Genomic DNA, 25,081 nt, shown 5'->3' with positions numbered 1-25,081 from the left:
GGTAATTCATACGGAATTCATGATGGATTAAAAGCACTAAAAACCAGGGGCAATTAATATACATGGATCAATTCATAGGCATAAGATTTAAAAGCAAAGACAATTCATGGTTCAATTCATGAATGTAGGATTAAAAGCAATTCATACAAGGTAAAGTGAAATGTGCAAGCAGGGCATAATTCATCAAGGGTAGAGTAATTCATAAATGGCTAAAATCATAAATACATATATGTGATTAAAAGCAATAGTTCATGCAGTCAAAAGCAGCAAGAATAAAAGCAAGTGCGTGGAAACAATTCATGAGGGGTAAGCGGCGGAAGGGCTCATGGGGGACAGAAAAATAAACTCTGCGATTAAAAACCAAATCAACATGGCTGGACTAAAATCAGGACTAAAATAACCTTTAAAAGAGACCGTTCAGAAGGGGTCCTGGTTAAAACCAAATTCATAAAATAATAGATATGCTAGAATTACCTCGGCGGAGGGAGTCAGGTTAAAAAGGCAATTCCTAAGGTTAAAATCAAATTCATCGGGAGGAAGTTCATGGGCGCACTTGCGATAGATAGAGGGGGGGCTAGTTCGGGGCTAAATTCATGGGAGTAAAATTCATAAAAGCAATGGCGAGAAATTCATAAGACAATAGAGCTACAAAGATCACAGACGGCTCAGTCCGCAGTACAGCTGCTGGACTGGGTTGCATATGTACAAGAACAAGCAAGCTTAGTTCATGTGCTCCAAAACACACTTCCACCCCCCCTTGCTGTCTGCATCAATCCGCAGAGCAGGGTCGGTGAGCGGCGAGAAGGGCTTCAGGCACACAGTTCTAGTCCTCATGGCGGTGGCGTTGCTGGCGGTCGTTTGGAGAAGGGCCATGGGCTGGGAGGCAGAGAAATATGTCCCCCCCTAGTCCACAAGAGGGCCTCGGAGTGGTGTCCGGCAGCAGAGCGTCCATGGGGCTGGTTCAGGATCCGTAAACATAATAAAATACAAGCATAGTTCATACCAGCACAAGCAATAAAACAAACAAGGGTTAAAGGAGGGCGCCAAGAATAACCATTAGGGCAAGAGGAGGTCTGGATTGTAATGGTCCAGACGGTAGGACAGCTGGAGTTGCTGGAGCTGTCGGCGGCTCCAACAGCCCAAATAAAGCAGTGAGGCACACAACAAAACTTGGAGGGCCAAAATAACGATGATCGGGTGCAAAGCCAAATTGTAAATTCCAGTGGCAGTGGGGCTCCAGCCAAAGAGGGTCTCCCACCAGGAATGCTCGCCGGTGGTCTTAATCCGCTGGACAAGATCCAAAATCTCCTTTCTGTTGTGGGACACAACCAAAGCAGTGGTGTCCCCGTCCCTCTGGATGCTCTGGAGGGTGCGGTGGAGCTGGGGGTGGGCCAGGAGCTCGTGGATTAGCTCCAGACCGATGCCAAGGGGAATGGGCTTCACATAACGATAGATGGAGGGTGCCACCAGGATCTCTTCTTGGGTCCAGACCGGTACCGTGTAGGTGACGTCGCAGGCTGCCACCGAAGACAGGTTGCAAAAGCAGCGATTGACTCCCGGGATCACGGGCTTGAGCTGGAACGAGTTCAGGATCACAAAGTCGCAGGCCGTTCGCACACAGGCACATCCTTTCCCAAGGTAGACCACAGCGGAGCTGTTCTCCCGGACGACCTCAAAGGGGCACTCGTTGAGGGCATCGACTTGCGGGGCTACACAGGGGTGATGAGGTGCAAAGGCTCGGTCTTGGCAAATGAAGCCGGTCTGGTCTCGATGCTGGCACCCTTGGAGGTTGACGAGCTGCCATCCGGTCGGGGTAAAGCGGGCCCAATGGTCGGGGTGGCGGGCGTAGAGGACCTCGGTGTCGCTGACTTGGAGTCCCAGAGGCACGACTGGATACACATGGAATGACTCGTGCGCACTGGCCGTTAATAAAAATAATTTAAGCTCCTGGGTGGTCGGTGAGAATGAGGAATTTACGAGAGACCACCAGGATTCAAGCTCCAGCTCTAGGGGTGACAATTTGGGCATAATCAATCTTTTAATTTCCAGGGGCAAGTGCCCGTCCGTGGCTTGCCGAATTAGCCCCATGGCCACAGCCTGATTTAATTGTTGGGCTTGCATACATGCCATGGCTATTGACATGTTGCGTTCCAAAGACTGTGTTCCCTTGAGCAGCAGAGAAAAATCTCTTTCAATTTGACTCTCCCAGTTAACTAAAATGGAGCTGATCTCGTGTTGCCCATTTGAAATGGAATTTAGGGACTGCACCACCGGTTTACCTAAGTCGGAGATGCTAGTCGTGACATGGGCAAACTTATTAGCGAGAGTCTCAATATTGACCGAATCCATGATTGCTAAGCCTCCGGCTGCAGGGGCAGTCCAGTCGGCAATGCTTCGTCTGGCACGCGAGAGAGAGGGGGAGGGATCGATCCACAGTTGTAGCCATGCATTCCAACCCTTGCTACCGGCCTCCAGATAGGGAGCGCACTGCGGCAGCCTCTGGGTTACATTTAGCTCAGCTAAGTCGATGCGGATCTCTTTTAAAGACATTTGCGGGCGGACTAGAACTCTCTCTCGAATGTCAGTTTTCAAAACATGGGAGCCCACTAGGTGCGTGCCGCCTTGGCTCAATTGCTTATTGCTAACAATCAAAGGGTCAATTTGGATGGTGTGGGTCTCCTGGGTCCGGATCAGCAGGGAATAATTGCCTGGTTCGTGAGTCAAATTTACAAAGAGCAGCCCAAGCCGGTGAAACTTCTCTACTAGGGGCTTGGTTTGGCATTCGGGCGTCTGTTGAACCAGTATCCAATCGGGTGGGCCATGTTTGGCTAGGTCTTCCTCCTTTACAATCCAGGTTAGGTTCTCCCAGCGTTCTATAGCAAAGGAGAGAACTGCGCCTGAAGGGGGCGTGATAGTGACTGATGCAGACTCAGTGGCAGTAGTGCCTAGTAGGATGGTCATTCTAAAGGGGTCTCCTGCCTTCCATACTGCGGCCGACACTAAAATAACTTCACAGTATGGTCCGAAAGCCTCAGTGACAAATGGCGAGGTTTCGAAATTGGCAGGGGTGGTATATTTGTCTACCACCGGGACTGCGGTGGGGGCTGGCCTGATACGGGGAAGAAACATACATGGGATCGGAGCAAGTGGTGACACTGTGTCAGTAGGTGAATAGCACACTAGCTCTTGGGACAGAGTTTTTACTCCTACACATAAAATAACAAGCTCTGGGGGTCGGATCCACTGCTCTTCACAACTGCGGAAGTTTGTGCGATCCGTGGGGGTGGTCACATTGCTCTGCTGTACAACCTTGCAGACCATCATTTCATTTCCTGCCAGTGTATTAATACATCTCCAGTGGGGGTAGGGCATTAATTTGGACGGGCGCCCCTCTGTTAGGGTGCCTGCCAGCACGAGCAAACACAGAGTAGCCAGGTGCCTCATCTCCTGGCCTTCCTTTTCCTTTTGTGGTGAAAATATCCTGGGGAGACCTGCGGATATAAGTACAGGCTCCCTGAGTTCATTGCAGCAAAAATAAATGAGTGAGGTGAAGTAGGGAAAAAGAAAAGGGAGGGCGTTTTTCTGCCAGCACTGTATGTTAAGCGGGGTTCGAACGAGAAGTCCCAGAGCACTAAGCGAGCCTTCCAGCTTGTTGCTCTGGGGAACTCCTGTGCGAAGGTTTCTTTCTCAAGCGTGTATATTTCAGGGGGGACGTCTTTGCGTCGGGCAAGGGTCGGCTGCGCGTTAGGCGGGATTATGCAAACTCGCCCCAGGGGTCCCTGGGTGCCTAGACTATGTGGCCTTCAGGTGCCCCTTGCTTGGCGGCGGGCTGCTTTTATTTTGCGGGCTGAGAGCTATCGGTCCGGCTCGGCCTGGCCTTGCCGTTTTAAAAAGAAAAAAACTAAAGAGCGGTTTCCATTAACTATAAGGGTTGCTGCAGACGGGGGCCCTCGCTTTAATTTCCTAAAAATGGGCTTTCGTCATATGTTTGCAGGACAACCAATTTTTGGAGGGACTCCCTCGGGAGGCCCCATCTTCTAGTTAAAAGAAAAAAAAGATACACCGGGCAAAAAACGGAAAAATACACTGGGCAAGAAAAATATAAGGAGCAAGAAGCATACGGGTGTGGGGTACTTTCGGGTTGCCCTCACCTGGAAGGCCTGGCAGGGCTTCACTATAACTTCAACATGTCTCCCCCCCTTCTTTTCCCTTGTACGGTACGGGCAAGGGAAAAGATTACGTGGGGCGAGCGGCTGCTAGCGGGAAGGGCCGAAGTGGAGCCGAAGGTGCTCGGCGGCGTTTATCGAAAAGCGGCGGAGGCGGCCGAGATCTGCCGGCGCCACTGTGTCTGGGTTATTCGGGGGTCATCTTGGCGCGGGGGATCCTGGCTATGTAAAGGAGGCACGCTGCCCCTTGTGCGTGGCGAACGCACCTCAATAACATATTCCAGAGGGCACATATTTACAAAATACTGGCGGGTCTTTTACTTTCGCACTAAAGCGTACTAAGTGGTGGCGCCGTATAGCAACTCACCATGACGAATATGAACATTAGTAGAAGAGGGATGTTGGGCTATCTGGGGGTCCTTTTCCAGGGGAGGCACGGCCCTCAAAGCCAAAGCCGACCATCATGCGAAAGCGTGGGTCTGGCAGGTGAGACCCCGAATCTACGTAGATGCGGGATCTTCACCAGCACGGCGGGTGATATATTTTCGAATACAGGGATCACCTTATTTGGTGATTCCACCATGTTCGAAAGAATACAGTCACCTCTGGGCTAAAGCCTCTCCAAACACTTTCACACAGCAAATCTCTTTTGCCTGTGCAATTTTTTCCGAACATGCGGCTTACAATCCAATTAAGAATCACTTTCGGTGGTGGTCCTATTTGGCCTTGGTTGCCGTGTTTCCCCCTAGGGTCCCAACTGTGGGGCCCGCCTAATGAAGTTAAAGAATAGAACCGAAAAGAAATAAAAAAAACATTAAATAATTATAGGAAGCTAAGTTGGCCTTTTACTTGATTATAGGAAGCTACGTTGGCCTTTTACATCTAAATTCAAAAGGGAATTGGGCTTCAGGTTCACACACACATATAGTTAAGACTGCACAACGAAAAGGGAAGGGGGCTGCGGGGACTTGAACTCAAGTCTCCTTAAGGTGGCTTTTCCACTCCTGGTTCCAATCCCTTCCAAATTCTGACAGGGAACCAGTGATTACATTTATTTGGGCTTACTTCAGCCTGGGAGAGGACAAAAGGAAGAACTGGGAGGAGGTCAGAATCCTGGTCTGGCCAGTTTTTCCACTTCAATGAGGGGTGGGAGTGTAACGCTGAGTGGGAACAGTCTGTTTTAGATGCTGCTAGCAACTGGGAGTCTTTCTGGAATTTGCTCACTTGCCTTATTACATTCCTGACTGCACTTACTGCTGGAGGCTCTACCTTTTCATTAAGTTTTGGGCTTGAGCCTTTTAAAACGTGGAAACAGATACACAAATGTCTTTGAATTAGCTCAAGCACTACTAAACCACACAGGCACAACATAAGGTTTTCTTCAGGGGTGTTAGTCTGGGAAGGCTGAGAGAAAGCTATTTGGTGTGTAGTTGCAGGCACTGGATTCTCAACGCAATTTAATTCTTTTAAAGGAACTGCATTTTTACTTTTGTTTACCTGTTCTTCAGGATCATTGCAAGAGGGCACAGTCACGGTGGGCTGTGTATAGCTTGGCTGGGGGCAGTCTATGGGAGCCAAGACAATTTCTTGGGGAATGACTTTTAAACTCTGCACATGCTCAGAGGCTAAAGTGAATTCTGGCTTCTTGGGCATGGGGGCGGAGGCAGAAATTGGAGGCAAAGGTGACTGGCTACCTGTTTCACTGCCTTTGGCGGGGCGGGGTGCTGATTCAATCACTGATTGTTCCTCTAAAGTCTTTAATCTGGCCTCAGTGAGTCTCTGGGATTCCAGGAGATTTTGCATCAGGGTTTTTAAAGTGGCAGTTTCATTATTCTGGTCCTCCAGCAAAGTCTGCATGCTAAGGAATTTATTGTGGAGCTGCTCTTTCTCTGTTGTGCAAGCATTTAATTTTTCTTTTAATTCCTCATTCTCTTTATTAAGATCATTTATTTTTAAATTCTGTTCCCTATTTACACTTATGAGCTCCTGAATTTTATTTTGCAGCTCTGCCAGGTTTCTTTCAGAGGTGTCTGGCAGAGTTGGTGCTGGGTTCTGGGTGCGAATCACCCTTTGGAATCTTTCCTTCTCTCTTTTAAGTTTCCAGCTATTTTTAGTTCCCGGAGGTCGAAGGCTAGCCTCAACCTTTGGTTTTCTCCCACGGGCAGTTAAGTGGGGAGAGTAATGTGTGACCCCCGGGCATCCCTATTGGAAAAAGGGGTTCCCAGCTGGTGGCGGCTCTCCTAGGTCAGAGGGCTCCTCATGGTCCTTTGGCTGCGGTCTCCAGGGGTCAGCCTGACTTGGGGGAGGGTAGACCTGGTGATTGTATGTGTGCGGTGCCCGAGGGGGCGGGGGCGCCGAGGGCAGCGCAGGTCTCCAGGGCTCAGAGGGTCCCTGTGGGGAGGAAGGGTAGTGACTGGGGGTGGGCACAAAGGTCACTCCTGGATGGGAGTCCCTCTGGCTGCGGCCCCGAGTGAAGCTACCACTTCTCCCACGCAAGATGCCACCTCTAGGCTCCGAGTACGAGCTATGCCCTTGGGGCCGATATTGGGAGTGGGGACCATGGTTGGCATACGTGACTGTGTTGATGGGCTCACTCTCTCTCCTATGGGGGGCCGGGGACTTCACATGGCGGATGGCGCCAGTTTCTCGCAACAGGCCAGCAATGCTTCTGATGCGAGCCTCCAGGTCTCCCCATGAGATGCTCCCGGGCTCTACTCCTGCTAGTGCTAGGCGGGTGGTGCTATTGAGTCCATCTAAGACTGCTCTCCTGAATTCTAACTCATCAAAGTCGGGTACATCGCTGGCATCCAGGTCCACTTCGTCTGCTAGCTCTGCAAGAAGCTGTTTCCTAGCTAAATATGCCTCTGGGTCCTCCCCAGGTTTCTGAGACTCTGCGATGTACAGGGCTTTCAGGCTCTTGGTGGGCCACAGGAATGCACAGATCTCTTTAATCGCTCCGTACTGACTGCGGGTGGCTAACCTTCGGTTAGAGATATAGGCATTCAGGGCCGAGACTATTTCAGGGGCAGCGCATTGGCGAGCCAGTTGGGCTACATCGGAACCACTAGCGGAAGGCTGAGAGGTGGTCACATGGGTGAACCACTGGATGGCTGTGTCTCGGTTTAGGGGTCCCATACGATCTGCTATGGCTTGGAGCTCATCGGGCCTCCAATTGCGGGTTTCTTTAACGACCCGGTCTGTCTTTCTGCCATCCTCGTCCATGGATACTATTTCCTTAGTAGCTATTGGATGGAGGGGCTGTGGGACTTCCTCGGGTTGGGGCGATTGAGATGTCCAGCTGTCCTTACTATCTTCTGGGAGGGCCAAGAGGGCTGAGGGGTGCACGGCGGAAATTACGGCCTGTTGCATCCCCAAGTGTCGCTTTAGGGCCTCTAGCTCCCTCTTACAAGCTGAATGGTCCGCGGCTGCGGTTTTAGACTGGTTGTGGTCCGCCATGAACCGGGCGGCATGGGTGAGCTTAGTAATCTCCTCTTGTCCCTCAGTTAATGCGCGCTCAGCCATATCGGCACTAGCGGTGGCCGCTTCGGCCTTGTGCTGAGCGTCCTGGAGGGCGGTAGTTAGTCCTTGCTTCTCTAATATGAAATTGACGCATTCGGCGCGCCACTCAACTGCCTTTTCCTCATGGTCTCTTTCCTGTTCGGCTAGTTTGGCCCTGAGACTCTGGATTTCTAGGTGCAGGGCGTCCTGTTCTCGCTTTGCTTTTTCCTCTAGCTCCTTCCTCTCTTTGTCTTGGGCTAATCTGAGCCTCTCTATCTCCTGCTCACTATCTTCCTGCGCTATATGTAATTTATTTATCAGGGACACGCTGTCCTGTAAGGCAGTGAAAAGTGCCCAAGCTCCGTATCTGTCTTTCTTGCTCGACTTGGGTTTCTCTTTCTCACAAAAATCTTGGAAGGCACTTCTGACTATCTGGAGCGGGTCAGGTCCCTTGAAGGAACCAGCTTCCCAAGGGCAATCTCCCTTCTTAACTAGCCACTTCTCCAGGCGGGGCACGGTGGGGTTTGCCCGGTACATTTTACTTTCGTTTAAGGCTGATCTCGGGGAGGTTAAAGAGTGGATCAGCGACACCAGGGGTGGGGCGATTAAAGCTGCTCAAGGGTTTTAACAACTTCTTCCTCTCTATGTTCCTTTTGGGAGGTTTATCCTTCCCTCAGGTCCTCAAGGGTTTTTTACCAGGGGGTTTTAAGGTCCTACTTTTAGGTTCACAAGGGTATTCTTAAGGGTCCTACACTCGGCTCTTCTCCACCGGGGGAGAAGGAAAAATTCCTATTCCCGTTTCAAGCTTGCCTACAAGCCACGGGACCAGGAAAAGTTTACTGGCTCAGAGGGTGCTCTCAAGCTCTCTAAGCCCAAGAACCAAAACGCTCAGTGCTTCCAAGCCTCTGCTCAGAAGCTAAAACTCAGGGGTCTCCCAAGCCTATACTCGGAAAACCAAAGCTCAGGGGTCTCCCAAGCCTATGCGCTCAGAAAACCAGAAAGTGTTCCCAAGCCTCTGCTCAGAAACTGCAATTAAGGGGTCTCCCAAGCCTCTGCTTAGGCAACCAGAAATGCTCCCAAGCCTCTGCTCAGAAGCCAAAATGCTCTCAAGCTCTCTGCCCAAGAACTAAACTCAAAGTGTCCCCAGGCCTCGTGCTCAGAGACAAACGGTTAAACTGTCTCCAAGCCTCGACCAAAAGACTAAATGCGCTCAAGGACTGCCTCTGCAAGTCCCCAAGCAAAAGTGCTCAGGAGTAAAGCTTACTGTACTCCCAAGCGGAAAAAGCGCTCAAGAGTCCTACTAACTCTCAAGCAAAAGTGTGCCCAAGAGTCCCACTGACTCCCAAGCGAGGTGTGCCCACGAGTCTGACTTAAAACTCGCAAGCAGAAAGGCGCCCAAGAGTCTAACTTAAAACTCTTAAGCACGGTGCGGCCGGCTGCCGCGGGGCTTCAGGAACCTGGCTTTAGATTCCCAAAGCTAACTAAAGCGAACGGACTATCGATCCCTTCACGTTTCCTCCGGAGCAGGGATTGAAGCCTAAGTGCTGGCAGGAACGGGGTTTGGACGGACTTAGGAGAGACGGGGGAGGGCGGAAAAGAATTTTATATGTGCTGCTTCAGGATATATATATCTATAGAGAGCCTACTTCTGGGATCCCACCCACATAGACGCGTTTAGGCGGCCCGGAAGGTGGCCAGGAACTTCACCAGTTCAGAGGTCCTCACCCACAGTACACCGGTTATAACGGCTGGAGGGCCTCGCGGTGCACCACAAAAGGCAAGTAGTCCAAAGCTGGCTGAAGGAGGAAATGGGGGAAAAGCCAACCCACAAGATAGAAATGCTCGCTAGAGCCACACACATTCACACTTTTAATTCCCTGAGCTAAATTGCGCTCTTTACACTGAGGTCTGGAAAATTTTCCTCTAAGTCAGTTCGCTGAAGACACGCGTGTCGACTCACGTGTATTCACACGAACCGGGTTATGCCCGCATATTCTCCACCAGTAAACTGTTACCAGAACTGCTCTTTATTATAATGGGGAATTAGCTGTAGCAGTCTGTAACTATTAATATTAAGCGAGGATCATAACCTATGTTTACGGAGGTCCCGATCCCAGACACTCTAGTGAAAAAGAGGCAGACAAGGAGTAAGGTCCAAACACGTGTATTGAGTGTAGCGTAAGCCTAGCTTGCACAATCATACAAAGAACATACAAGGTCTAAGAAATACAGAGTAGGAAATACAGAGACGTTCGCATTAGCTGGTTCCCAACGATGATAGGGGGAATACTCACTTATCCTGAAGCGAAGCAGAGACACAACAGCGAGGTGGCCCAATGCCAGCACTGGGACCACAGACGGACAGCAAGGAAGTCTGGATAGGAATGGCCTAAGCCACAGACAGCAAGGGGGGGGTCTGGATAGGGAATGGCCTGAGCCACGGACAGCAAGGGGGGGGTCTGGATAGGGAATGGCCTGAGCACCGAGTGGTCTGAGAGACCAGCTTAAATACCCCAAAACGTACCCTGGGGCTGGTGCTGTGCTTGGTGGTTCTCACAGATTAAAACAAAGGGTCTAATGGGCTACTGAATGGCTTGGATGGGCCACTTTGGTAATCAGATTGTGATAAGTGACACCTCAGGAAGAGGGGACAAAAGAGGGGGGGGGAAATCCAAGTGGGCTGAAAGGATGTTCCAGCGGACAGGGCTTGTCCTGATGTCATCAGCTTTGGAATGCGGAGGTTTCTTTGAGATGCATTCTTTAAGTGCTTGGGATGGTCGGCACTTAGTTCCTTCTCCGGGGCGGCTCCTAAGATATGCAGAGCGGGGCGAGGGGCTCTCGCTGCGGACGTGGTGTGCCCGCTTCGCCGAAATGGCTTCTCAAAGCAGTCTTCTCCCCAGGGTCTTCTGGCTGCCTGAGAACATGGATGCCGGCTGGGCATAGCTGGGGCTGGATAGCAGGCTGCCCGGTAGCGAGGGCAAGCTCGGCGACCGGCCCGCGGGAGGCTCCAGGTGGGAACTGACCAGGGAGCGCCTAGCCAGGCTCGCTGGAGGTTTCCCCGGCTGGCGCCCGGCTGCTAGCAGCGGCTTGGGCCCATATGAGGCAGGCTTCCAGGGGGGCAGGGGGAACAGCACTTTAAAACACAGTCCAAAGCAGAGAACAGGCACGGTCCGTGGCAGATGGCAATGCAGGCACGGGGCACACTTGTAACAGAGTCCAAACACACACACTGGGAATTCCAGATACAGGTCAGGGCAGGGCTGCCCAGAAAGAGAGTCCTTGGTGCAGTTATCCAAACATGGAGTCAGTAAACTACACAGTCTATTACAGCAGCAAGGTAATTGACACGCAGGCAGGAAACTGACACGTGTATCAGAACACACACGTGCAAAGCAGTCTTTGTGCAGCAGTGAAACAGTAATGCAGGAAACTCTAACACAGTTCATAGCAGGCTTCAAAGCAGGGGAGGGGGCCTACTTGGCAACACTGTAAGTACATTCTGATTCTAAATGTGCATGGATGTAAATTCTGCTGAAATCAATAAAAGGGAGCAAAACATGGAATGGGGGCTTTAGAGGCTTTAGTCAGAATGAGGCAAAGAATTTTCAAGGGAAAATTCTAAAAGATAAGAAGATGAATAACTTTATGATGTAATTTTAAGTCCTGATGCTAAATGGCAAAATATATAGGGCATATTCTGGTTCAGTTTCTAGGCATGAAAAGAAGTCACTATTTTTATGCACAATCTGATTTACATACAGCTCTCCAACTGCATCTTGCAACGCTGGGTATCCATAGGAAACAAGGTCAAGTCCAACGGGCATGAAAGAGTAACGGATAATCTGGAAATGTAAACAGAAAGCTTGTAACTCATTCAAAGTGTCCTTGATGTGACATTTTGCTTTTGTTTACAATCTTAGCAACTCAGTATATATTCATATAAAAATCGAATTCACATATTGTTCTAATGTATATTGCATTAAAATGTTCTAGTGAAGCTGAATTAGCATTTGCTTTAACAGTGCTGGTTTAGAATGCAGCAAATGTCAAGGGAAAGCAGAGATCAGTCCCTGTGCTTTCCTTACACGCTGCAGTGAGAAATTAAACAAATAGATCAATCCCGTGATGCTGTCTCACAAGGGAAACAGTGGAATAGATACCTGATAAAAATCATTAGTAATTTGTCTTATTTCATTCTTATAACAACAACATTCGATTTATATACCTCCCTTCAGGACAACTTAATGCCCACTCAGAGCGGTTTACAAAGTATGTCATTATTATCCCCACAACAAACACCCTGTGAGGTAGGTGGGGCTGAGAGAGCTCTAAGGGAGCTGTGACTGATCAAAGGTCACTCAACGGGCTTTAAGTGGAAGAGTGGGGAATCAAACCCAGCTCTCCAGATTAGAGTCCCGCACTCTTAACTACTACACCAAACTGGCTCTTTTCCAGCATGATTATTTTTCTATTATAGTAACCACATACTGTTGGTTATTGTGTTACTGCAACCATTCACCTTCTGGATTTTCCTATTTGGACTTGTCACAGTAAAATTCCTACAGTGCAATCCCAAGGAGAAGTACACCTTTCTAGGTCCATTGACATCAATAATGTAACTCATCTTAGGATTACCCTGATATTGGTGGCCAATGAGCAGGTCTGATGCGTAGGAAAAGGCAGGAAGAGGCTGCTGCCACTAAGTGGCTGTCATGTAGAAGGGGGTCTTTACTGAAGATACAAGGCACCAGTGGTGGCTTGAGCTTGCCTGTCTAGGCTATAATTGCACTTGTAGTCGGGTAGTACTCCATGTGAACAGAGTACTGACTCCAGCCATCCCTTGGCTCCACATCAGTTAAAGGCATCTGACACCAGATTCCTCTGCCCCTTTTTCTTTACCTTGTCCTACAGCACCTCACCGCATGCCACTGTTAATATTTGAGAATCTTTTACCTAACATAATACAATATAATACTGAATGTTTTCCAAGTGGACCAATTTGGGACCACCGCTGCACACACATATGTGTGGCCAGTTCCACACTGGACTTCCATATCGGAGCGTGAGCGGCTTACACCTTCAATCAGAACGACAAACTGAAGGTTGTCATATTATGTGAAATCAAGAGCCGCTCCCATGTACAACCTTCTGGAAAGTGGACACATTCTCTGATCACATGGCAAACAATTTCCCTTTAACATGGCTGTTGATAAGCTTCCCATTAGTATCATTTAATAGCCAGGCTTACCAAAGGTGTTCTATTAAAAACCACACGCACCACACAGACAGATTACATCAAGCAGTAACTTCTATCTATCCCAAGACAACAGTAAATGTTTGTAGTTGAAAGCAAAAAAAAATACCTCATGCTGACCAGGACGTCTCCAGCACGGGATATAAACAGAAGAATATTTTCTTGAGTGACATCATGGAAGTTGGCATTCTTTTCATTTGCAAAGAAGAGATCTGGCTTCCATAGACACTTAAACATGGTGGGATCCACTGTTAATGTATCCGAACCCCTCCAATCATTGGGCAGCTTAAGTCGTGGGTCATTCCACTTTTGTCTTAGGAAGATGTTAACTCTATAATCCTGTTTGGAACAGATGCATGCATATTACACTGACAGGAAGATGACATTTTTCAAAATGATGTGTGCTCACCATTAAAAACTGACATCTTTCTGACATAAATGGAGATGCATAGGTCTAAAAAGCAATACCTTTTGGATACATCATCCATCAGGGAACATCGAGAATGCCCACTTTATTATGTTATATTATTTATTTACAGACCCCTAAAACTGCTAGGCATTGTACAAAAAATTTAAAATGAAATACACCCTGCCTGTCATGTTACAATCTAAGTATATTATCTACAATACAGCATTAACGTTGGGTATAAACAAACTCCAGCACACCCTCCTGCAGAAAAGAAAGTAAGAACCATGCAGGCAACATTCAACAAAACATAAAGATCAGTGAATTACATAACAGAGACAATGGAAAAAACAGAAGACTACCCCTTTTTAACTTTGTGTCTCTGAATCACGGCATCAATTCAATATATTGAACTTGAATGTTCTTCTACCATTCTACTTTCTTCCATTTACAGCCATAAAAGTGCATTACCCTTTTGACCTATCACTTCACATCTTTGGAATTCTAACAAGGATGCAACTACACAGACTCAAGAGGTGAGATCACTATATCTAATAGTAAAGTAACTGGCTCATGTGCCAATTACAAAAGCAACAAAATCAGACCACCCACATAGCACAAAGGTCCTCACATACTCAAGGGACTCTCCAGATAAGCAGAAAAAATTAACCAGGGAAAAAATGCACGAAATGGCCTGATGACAACTACACATGCTCCAGGAGGGACAGAATGTTGAAAGCAACGTTGGGGCAAGTCAGCCCCAATCTAAACTTGATGCTGGAGAAGCAGGGTAGATGTGATTTAAATCAAATCAATAACCTCTCAGGTTAGTTTTACAGTTTTAACTGAAAACTAATGATTGTTTGGTTATTCAGCATTTGAAATAGATTCTGGGGGCAGGTTGAGGGGTGAGTGTGAGGGCAGGGGCTACAAAGACACGAATACCACAGATGGAGTTAAAAAGGCCACAATTTTATTGCTTACAGTTCACAGGAGCCTTGGCACCACATAGGGCATGGATCCCAAGATCAGCTGACCCAACTGCTCAGCCAGTGATCCCCTTGCCTCCTCAGTCCACCAGCTGAAGGGGGCACTATGGAATAACAGTAAGAGGGATTCCACCAGGGCGTACGCCTCTGTGTGGTTCCCTTATCACCTGGGAACAGGCGTACCCCAACAGCCCCAAGCTTGACTTGTCCCTGTCCTGCATCGCCCCCAAGATTCCTTAAGGAGATCACTAACTACAGGGAAACAGTGCACGCAGGCCGTATATCCTCCCTAAAGGATCCGTGCCCAATGCCCAAACAGGCACTCCAAAAGCTGTGATAAAATACAAACACTAACCAAGAAAGCATCCTTTCCCAATGACATACCCCAGGAGCCTTTCTTGCAGGGTAAAAGTCTCCAAACTAAACTGAGGGTGGGCTGGGTGGGATGCCGGACAATGACAACTGTACACAGGGGCCAGAGCGGCACCTACATATAAAACTGCCCAACAGATCTGACCTAAAACTGCTCAGCACAGTTCTGCCGGCCCAGCCCCATTGGCTGGTTTAAATAAATAGGCTCTCTCACAATATCAATAGAGGGAGGGAGGGAGAGCGAGAGCGAGAGCGAGAGCGCACTGTTTTATATGGAACTGTAAAACGTAAGTTTTTAGTGTGTTGTTTTGCAGAGTGTAATCGGGGAGGGTGGAGTAGAAATCAAAACTAAATAAATAAATAAATAAAAAATAAAAACAGTCACATGGGGCCACTAGGTGCTGCCAGCCCTGGGTGACATGGTAGGAGCCCCAGCCCTGCACTCCACACTTCACGGCCCACAAACCAGCCACAGGTGAGTTGGGGAGGGAAGGCTAATTATGAAATCATTGCAAGGTGACCTATTACCAGTTTAATAGGTGAATCATTCATACTTGGAGAAACATAATCATTAACAATAATAATTTAAATTGTATTATTTAACTAAAACAGTAATATTATCCAGCATATATATCTTCATATTTGCTTAAACATTCGTGTTTAAGAGTGAGAATAATATGATAAATCTCAAGCTACACTGTTCTCAAGACTTCTGGAGTATTCTGTCCAAAAAGTTTCACTTTCATTAGCGCTGCTTGCCCCTCCCTCCTTACACTCAGCTATTTTAACATTACCCCAAACAATCTTCTATTCATTGAACTTCTTGAAATGTAGCACTTAAGAGGTAAGGGGTTGATTCTGTGTACACAGCTTTGCAGAAGAGCAAAAGAATGTGGGTCTCTTTCTCAATTCTGTATGTTTATTTTAAAACATTTTTGCTGTTAAGAAAAGGAACGTTATCTCTGCAGACACAAATTCACAATTTGGAGAACTGCAAAACCAAGCATCAGTGATGGTATCTTCTACACAGAAAAATTACCCAAAATAATCTGATAGAAGCCTCGGGGAGAACATGACATGGGGGCCCTAATGAATGAATGAATGGATGGAATTCATTTCCAGATTTTTTAAAAAACACTGCATGAATATACAGTCTCATATTACATAATTAAAAATAATCCTTATTTTATCATGAAAAACCACTGGGCTATAATGTATCTTAAACAGAAACTTATCTTCAGAATGATTTTTCCTCAAAAAGCATTTTATCAAACAAAATCCAATTTAAATTTTAAAAAATACAAGAAGCAAAAGTACTCACCTGTAGGCCTTTGTGTTTGCCTAACATCTCACCAAAACAGGTGCTTCATTAGCATGCCAGCACAGCACCTGCCGGGAGCTACGGACCTCCGCAGTTCTCACCAAGCACATGTGGCTGCTTTGCACAGGCAAGGTCCAATTTAAATAAGATGGTGAATAAATGAAAAGTTCCACTTTTGCTTACCAGTCTCATGTTTAAATTGGGGCTCGTTAAAGGGAAAGGGGGGAATGAGAAAATTAGCCTGCTCAAATCCCTGAAAATGTATAGCATCTTAGAAAAAGAGATGGGAGGGGTGTATTTCCCAAGTCTTTCCTCCTCCTGTGTTACCCTGGTGCCCCTCCCTTGTGTATATATAATATACATACATGAAAAAATCAAGGAAGCCTTGACTAGCATCACTGAAAGAACAAAGACAGTGATGTAGAGTGTATTAACCAAAAACGTTTAGCGTAACAAGAAGAAAACTATGTTTCCTGGAGGGAAGAAACAGGGGGAAGAAACAGAAGTAATAAAAAGCAAATAAGGCTAATAAGGTTCTGTCAGGCAACCTGAGACATTATAAGCTAATTCTCACCCCCCTCCTCCCAATTCTATCCTCCTCCTCTACACAGTCAAACCTGGGTTTTGGGCTGACTAGTGGTGGTTCTGTTCATAAGGGATAATCCAAAAAGTCAGGGCTAGCTCATACTATACATTATAACTTTTTATATGACTGGAAGTGAGGGCTTCAGTGATAAATAAAATGGTCTGCTTGCCTGAGGACTATGCACCATGCTATTTTTTAAAAGGGATATTCAGCTACTCTTCCCCGCAGCCAAAGGGATCACTCCCCGGTTGAAGTGACACGCAAGTTTAAACAGCTTCCATGGAGCTGATAATGCTAAGTTCACGAGAGTGGATGTTTTGAAAAACATTGTTTCTGACCATGAAGGAGGAGGGGTGACTGGCTGCTGGCGTCCACAAATTTGCAGCAGCACCAGCAGGCCTTCCCGTACCACTCTGCCTTCTCTCCCCCAGTTCGGTATAGTTGTTTGGTGTCGTGGTTAAGAGCAGCAAGACTCTAATATGGAGAACCAGGTTTTATTCTCCACTCCTCCGCCTGAAGCCAGCTGGCTGACCATGGGTCAGTCTCCATTCTCTCAGAGCTCTCTCAGCCCCACCCACGTCACAGAGTGATTGTCATGAAGATAATAAAACACTTCGTAAACTGCTCTGAGTGTGGCATTTTGTTCTGAAGGGCAGTATATAAATCAAACGTTAATGTTATGTTATTCCAGGCAGCCCAGCCTCCGGCTCCGCCTCTGCCTCCTTCACCTGATTCCAGCCCACCCAACGGCAGGATGCCAGGGAAGCATCAGCCTCCGCCACCACACCAAGGAAGCAGCGGGGTGCCAGAAAAGCACCCGACCCAGGCTCCAGAGAAACACCCAGCCCTGCCAGCCTTCTCTGCCACGCCTGGGAAGCAGCAGGCCCGCTCACCCACCTGGCCTCCCAAGGGAGTGGCCAGTGATGACATTGCTCCATGAGTGACATCATTGCTCCGGGCCCAGGAGCCCACGCGCACTTTGTATACACACAAGGAACTCTAGGCTACGGTTGTTTGGGGGCTTCAACCTGCCAATCCTAGTTATAGGGCACAATGAAGATTTAAGTTTTTCATCATGCCCATTCCCAGCACCTGCTTGGACTGTGACCCCACCCCCACTCTTTTTTGTAGTTGCCTCCCACTGAGAGAGAGAAAAAAGAAGCTGTCTGCTTCTTCCCAGATAAGAGCTAGAAGAGGCAGCCAGCTTGGAGGGGGTGAGTGAGGCAAGGGCAAGCAAAGCAGCTCCATCAGTGAAAAGGGGGGAAATGCAACAAGATTGAGCAAAAGATAACTGCCCACCTTGCAGCACATGGTAGAGTCACATGCATTGCAGCACAGGGGACAGCATCAACACAAGGATAATAACACTGCCCATTCCTTTTAAAGAGAAGGAGACACCATTCTGTTGCTTGAGGAAAGGGAGCTTCATCTTCTCTTTCTCTTGGGCGGGGGGGGGGGGAGATAAAGAAAATGCTAATGCCAGCTACAGTTTGCCCACCACCAGGGAATCTTCCAACAGCCAAACTCTAGGGTTTGATTTACATTTTTGCACCTTCATTTTCTCACTTCCTTTCTATTTTAACCCTTGAGATCACCCTACTCTGTCCCTTTGGGAATGCCTGTTTCTTGGAACTATTAATTAGAAAATACCAGACATTTGTATGCCCAGTATTTTTGCAATTTCTATCCCCAACAGCAAGCACCAGTACCAAACTGTGTAGTTCAAAACCAGATATTTGGTAACTTTATTCAGATGGAGCTTTCAGTAATAATAATCAGAGGAATACTGAGCAGAGCACAGATATTAATAAATAAGAAACCAGGAAAAATTAAAAAAGGATACGTTTAATGGAAAACGATAACTTCTACCAAGCTGTATAGCAATTTACCTAACTTGTTCCTATTTTGTTGTTAATGTTGACTTATGATTGTGTGATGTTGCAATTCATATTCTAATTATTCTAATTGTCAAATGACATCTTGGCTCCACAAGGCAATTTTCATAGATCAGCTATTCAGATAAAATCATATCTAAAGGATGTCCTAAGTCCCACCCATCAACAGGAGGAAAAGAGAAGCAAGATAGTGTGTCAAACACTTTGGCCATTCATGTGAATACAGGTGCTTCAAGTAACCAGAAATCTGCATGTTAGAATTCCTTTCCTTATTAGAATAGTCCTTATTAGAATAGTCTTCTCAAGAAAGCAATTATTACAAAATGATTAACCATGGCTCACAAAACAGATCATCCTTCTACAGTGCATAGTATCATGCACCTCAATAGCTAGTTGGCTCTGTCTGGAATCCATTTATACCTACAGCAAAGATTCACCTGGACATATGAATGGAGTAGACACTGTCCATAACTAGACATGGGCATGATCCAAAAAAAAATACCGATCAAGCTGATCGTGGATCTGCGCTGGTGATGACCCCAGATCACTGATTCACTCCGATCAAGTCCTATTTCCGATCTGGGATCGGAGGGGCACCCCCCCCCCCACACACACACACTTAGAGCAGATGGGGGGGAAGTTTTTAACCCGGCGACGAGCTGCCTCCCCTCAGGGAGGGGACGTTTTCTCACACACACACACACACACATGCACTTAGAGCAGGGGGGGGAGTTTTTAACCTGTCCCTGCCTCTCCAGATAGAGACAGAGACACCCCATCAACAAGTTTCAGTCAGCTTTTTAAAAAAAGCTGGGATAGAATCCTCCATTCCTCCCCACCCGATTTTAAAAACAAGCAGCCAGTCTTCCAAAAGCATATTTTAAACAGGAAGAAAGTAAAACCAGGATCCACACGGATCCTCGCGGATCCTATGGTTTTTTAAATAGGAAAAACACAAATGAAAAATCAAATCACATATCACAGCCAGGTCCACAGACTGAAATATAAAAAACACAGATCCAAAAATATTTGGTGCTGCCACGGTGAAAAAACATGAATCTGAGACACGGATCCTCATGAATTCATATGATTTTTACATTGAAACAAAACAAAAAGGCTGTCATATTTTAGATCTTTTGGTCCTGTTTGTGGCATTGGACATGATCTGGGACAGTATACACTCCCACTCAGCTCCTCTGAGCCCTCTATTTACCATTGATCCACTGGGCTGAGAAGCCAGGAGGAGAGAGAGATCTCTTTTCAGTGTTAACTCTTTCAACGCACTGAATGAACTCAGGACGGAGCACAAAACAGCTTCAGTTGATAGCCGCGCTCAAAGCCAGGGGTTTTTGTTTTCTCTCTCTCTTAACCTCTTCCTCTCCCAATCACTTTGCTTATATTTTTCTCAGGAAGCCACCTTTTCACTCACAACTGTTTGCTTTTCCTCGCTAGGGGAAATATTATCAAGTTTCAAACAGAGCTCAGGCATTCCCCTGCCTCCGTTGCCAGGGGAATAGATTGTTGGCGCCTGAATGTTTAGCTTCCTGATCCTATCACGATCGCCCCGTCCAGCCCCAGTCCAGCCCCAGTCCAGCCCCTCCCGACCGCTGGATCATTTGCTGTGGAAGACAACGATCCACCAGGTCCCGATTGCGTGAATGCTATTATTGTGGGGGTTTTTTGATCGTAATGCAGATCGTGCCCATCTCTATACATAACTCCTCAAAAGACAACGAAATGTCAGTTTAAAGGCAAGTGATCCATTACTGGAGTTTGATATACTTATAGACATTTTCTGATCTCTAGATCATAAGTTTTCTTGCAAAAAAAATCATTTCACAATTCTTGTAAACTCTTTTCTGCGAGAAATGGATGTATCAAGGAAACTTCAGCCCTCACCACCAAGATTCCTGAAAGCAGCCTCAGGCCTTCAGATAAAGATTCCTGCCAGGCTTCACTCACAGCCAACCCAAATATCACATGAAAGTAAATCACATGACCTGCCCAGCTCTGTAGGCTGAAAGGGTGGCCAGGGCCTTAAGAATTTAGTCCTCCCCCCACCCCTTGTTGATCTGCTTACCATAGTTGTTTCTTGTATTGATCCAAAGCTGTTAATGAAAATGTTAACTGCCACTTCAACTGGAATTCCTGAAAAACACATAGGAAATGATCAGTCTCAGAGCTACCAAGATGATTTCCTTTTTCCTCTTCTATATTGTTTTTAAACTAAAAAGATGTAACATACTCTTTTCACATTTTAGACTGTTTTCACAATCATAGTGAAATAAACACTTATTTGTTGTAATTGGTTAGGAAGGAAAAATTCTTTTCATAAAGTTCTTCTATATTCTTCTATATTACTATAGTCTTCTACATTACTATATTTCTTCTATTATTATACTTCAATTACTATATTTCTATATTACTTGGTTGTTCTTCCCCTTGAGCATGCATAGCACAATTATCTATTCTTAGTTAACCAAGAGAAAAGTCCTAAGCAAGTCTACTCAGAATTCAGTGTGAGAAAAGAGCAATCATAAAGACTTGTAGGGTTGCCAACTCCAGTCTGGGAAATTCCTGGAGATTTGGGGGAAGTGCCTGTGGAAAGTGGAATTTGAGGAGAAATTTCAGTAGAATCTATGGTATACTGTCCTCTAAAGCTGCCATTGTCTCCAGGGGAACTGATCTCTGTAGTCTGGAGATTAGTTGCAATTCTGAGAGATTTCCAGGTCCCACCTGGAGGCTGGCAAAATGGGTTTGATTCACACAAGGAGGAAATGAATGTGAAATGGGGATTGGTAAATTGAAATAGTGGGGGTATGAAATTTGGTACCATCCCTGCATGGTATACCAGTATGAAAGCTAGGAGTTTTACATCGCAGAGCTGAATAAAAGGAAGATGATGGGTCCTTTCTGCTAATGATGATGCTTCCCTCAGTGTAAAGAACTCTCGAAGCCAAAGTATAATCCCACTATTAGAAGAATGGATCTGCAAGATCCAACCCAATATATGCAGTCAGCAAAAACTACAGCCCACATCCACAAATATAGGTAATCAATTAGATCTTCTCAAAGAGGGAACCTTTATTCTACAGTTAATTGCCTGACACTGTCAACTCTCACAGTTAACAAATGATTAATTGACTTCATTCATTGACTTTGCAACTCACCCTATAATCTCTTCTTAAGGTGGATAAGGTTTAAAATTACAGTAGTTTACGTTACTGCACAATAATTGCTCCTGGTCTTAGTGTTAGGTGTCAAGTCTAACCGGCCCCTTAGTATAAAGGAATTAAAATCTAGTTGGATGTAGTGCAAACATATACATTTTAGTAAAGCATGAACAAACCTTTGAAATTTGGTCTTATTCTGGGATCGTAAGTGAGTAGAAGTCTATTCAGGATGTTGCTGGTAGAATTAGGAGGTACTCTCGCAAGATCTTCAGGAGATTGCTGTCTGTTTAAAATAAAGCATGCTTATTATTTATAATAGAATTAAGGAACATTAGTCTTAAAATTAAATATTAATAGTGTTGGCTGCCTTTGCAATTTATTTAAACAAAGGAAATTATTTTACAATTGTTTTAAGATACAATCCTTTGTACAATTTACACTATCTAGACAGCTCTAGAATAATGGCTAACAGTACAATCCTAAGAAGAGTTCTTCTAAGCCCACTGGTAGATGGGAAGTCTCTTAAATTTTCACTGTCCCCGATCACTGCTGGTGTGAAGAACACACAGTCAGGCTGTATGACCTGGAGGATGGTGAAGGGAAGAGAGATAATGAGAAGCAAGTCTCTGGTATGATAAGCAGCCAGCAGAAGTAATCAGCCAAATGGGCATGGGGAGGAATAGCTAGATAAAATAGAGAGCAAAGGAAAAAGGGCAGCCTGTCAGATACCCATCACTACCAACTGGGTTGGACAATGCACTAAGGCATGTCTAATTTATGTCCTTCTAGCCACACCCAGGATTTAAACCTGGACTGCACACATGCTTCTCCTGTACGTCACTGTATGATTGATTCAGAAAGTCCTGCATAGTTCATTTATGATGGCTCACGATGTATGGAGCTTCTAGATGCTAGATTCAATTGTTAGGAAAGCCCCTTTATCCATATATTGGCACTGAGTCCAAAAGCCCACGGAAATTTCTACTGATGTTTCTATGTTATTGTAGCTTTAAGCCTGCAGTACTCAACAGCTTTTTAGAATGGCTAACTCTGGTTGAAATTCAGCATATTAGAAACTGTAACATACTCATAAATCATTTATGTTCATAATTAATAATCCTCCTTTAATTTTTGCCTCCATGTTAGCTTAGTCCTACAAGTCACCGTATTGACTATTTACAATGGGACACTATCACCTTAATCTTGCTTAAATGTACACAGGGTTCCCTGTTCAGGCTAAAAAGAAAGAGACACAATTAGGTCCCTTTGTTGATGAATGTAAAGACTCTTCACACACTATCATGCGGCAGAATCCCTGCAGAAAAGAAATTCCTGGAATGAGCCAAATGACTGACATGTCAGGATTGGTGGCATTGTGATAGAACTGCCAGATGATGATGACATGCTGATAGAACAGCACCAGCTTGCTATGTGGGCAACAGGCTCCCTCACTAAACAGCAACACCGCACCATTTCACAAAGTGTTTCAGAATTTGAGTGTGACAGGGATGTATCACTGAAAACAACTCAGATTGCGAGTCTCACTGGCTGATCCCCACGTGGACAATGAAAGCAGCAAAATCAGACCACCTATAGCCATTCTGTATAGTAGGGGGTCTCCACATACTCAGCACGCTCCCTCGGTATGCTGAGGAAGCCAACTGAAACAAACCTTTCAAAAACTGATGTGATAAGAACAAAACATGTTCCAGAAGAGATGGAATATAGAAAAGAGTTGAGTGTCTTTTAAAGGAAAGGGGGGAGGGATTATGGCTCAGGGCTTTCTGCAGGTGCCACCCTACAAATGGGTAAAATCAACAACTGTCCTCACAAACGCATCCTCTATGGTGGCACCCACCTTATGGAGTGGCCCTGCCTGAAGAGGTCACAAAAGCTCTCGCTCTCCTGGCATTCCACAAACAAGTCCAAACAGAATTATTCAAGAGGGCTTTTTACACAGGTAATAGGGTTGTGCTGTAATAAAATGGTTCCGAAAGATGCTTTGGTAAAGGGATAGGGGACTGTAGGCTGTCTGTTGCTGTAAGTATGCTGTTACTAGGTAGTTTCTGACTTGTTTAATATGTCATATTAAAAAGCTGGTGCTCCGTTTCAGCATTCTTCCAGCTCTGTATTGGATTTCTGCTTGTTTTCAGATTTCTACAATCCAAACTCTATGCATTGTTTATTGGATGTCTCACCCTGTTGACTGTAATCCCCCTTGAGTCTCAGTGAGAAAGGTGGACTATAAACAACATTAAATAAACAAACAAAATATATTTTAGATGCCAAATTACATCACACTTCCCATTTTCATCTTTTCCTATAACTTTTCAAAAGGTACACCTTACTATTCTGTAGTAAGGAGATGCATGTACTCTTTCCAGGACTGTAAAATCTTTCAGTGGCACAGATGACACAAGCTTTCTTTTACATGTTATAGAAGAAGTGCAGCTCATTCGTATTTCTTTTTTCTGTGTTAACCTAGAAATTACCTTTACATTTTTCAGAGCATCGGGTATCAGATACCAGGCATAATTTGAGGCATGCCACATCTGGATTCATCTGCTTTGTCTATGAGCATACCAGAAATGTGCAATCGCCTCTCCTCACCTCAAACATTGGGGGCCATGGTATTTTCCCCAAGTATTTGAGCAACAGAGCTTTTCTATTGCTGCCCTGCTGCTGTGAAAGAGCCTCCCAGAACGGGTGAGAAAGATACTTAATATGCCGAGATTTCCACCAAGATTGTAAAACAAAGCTATATAAGCGAGTGTATGAGTCATCTTGAATGTCATAGACGCTACTGCTCTCTTACCAGTTCTTATACTGTGTTTTAATGGTTTAAATAGATGGTTATTTTTAACTGTATGTATGTATGATTACCTGCCTTGAGCCCTGATTGTGTCATGAGAAAGACAGGGTATATAAATACCATAAATGAATACATGAATCATAGTATTAAATAACCAGAGTAGTGACTGACTTGGATATCTCCTGTGCCAGCAAATAAATGCATAGGATGGGACTTCCTAATTGCTGAGCTTGCATTGATATAATTCATGCTGCCATTCTAGCATCATACATGGATGCCATTTACTGTAACACCATCAGTCAGACTAGATTAATGAAAAAGATGGGTAGCCGTGTAAGTCTGTCTGTAGCAGTAGAAAAGAGCAAGAGTCCAGTAGCACCTATAAGACTAACAAAATTTGTGGTAGGGTATGAACTTTCGTGAGTCACAGTTCACTTCTGGAAAGCTCATATCCTACCACAAATTTTGTTAGTCTTATAGGTGCTGCTGGCTCTTTTCTAATGAAAGTGTAGCATTCTCAGCATCCATTGTTGTTCCAGACAATCTAAGCCAAGCAGCGATGCCTCTTATCATCTAGCCAGCCTAGTGATACATAACTCACCTAAATAA

General features: G+C 45.7%; 1 protein-coding gene across 2 annotated transcripts in view; it reads right to left on the bottom strand.

Moving 5' to 3' along the window:
• GLRB (glycine receptor beta) overlaps positions 1–25,081 on the bottom strand; it is a 60,775-nt gene that overhangs the window by 24,957 nt on the left and 10,737 nt on the right. For both annotated transcript variants that reach the window (XM_054990602.1, XM_054990603.1), the window contains exons 3-6: positions 21,837–21,943; positions 20,568–20,635; positions 13,028–13,257; positions 11,424–11,506 (exon numbers count right to left, since the gene is read on the bottom strand). In XM_054990602.1, the coding sequence (XP_054846577.1) occupies positions 11,424–11,506; positions 13,028–13,257; positions 20,568–20,635; positions 21,837–21,943 (488 nt within the window). The remainder of the gene's footprint in view (positions 1–11,423; positions 11,507–13,027; positions 13,258–20,567; positions 20,636–21,836; positions 21,944–25,081) is intronic.

The sequence above is a fragment of the Eublepharis macularius genome, chromosome 10 (genome assembly GCF_028583425.1).
Source record: "Eublepharis macularius isolate TG4126 chromosome 10, MPM_Emac_v1.0, whole genome shotgun sequence".
Taxonomy (NCBI): Eukaryota; Metazoa; Chordata; class Lepidosauria; order Squamata; family Eublepharidae; genus Eublepharis; species Eublepharis macularius.
The sequence above is the reverse complement of the archived record's forward strand: the minus strand, read 5'-3'. Positions and strand labels throughout refer to the sequence as shown.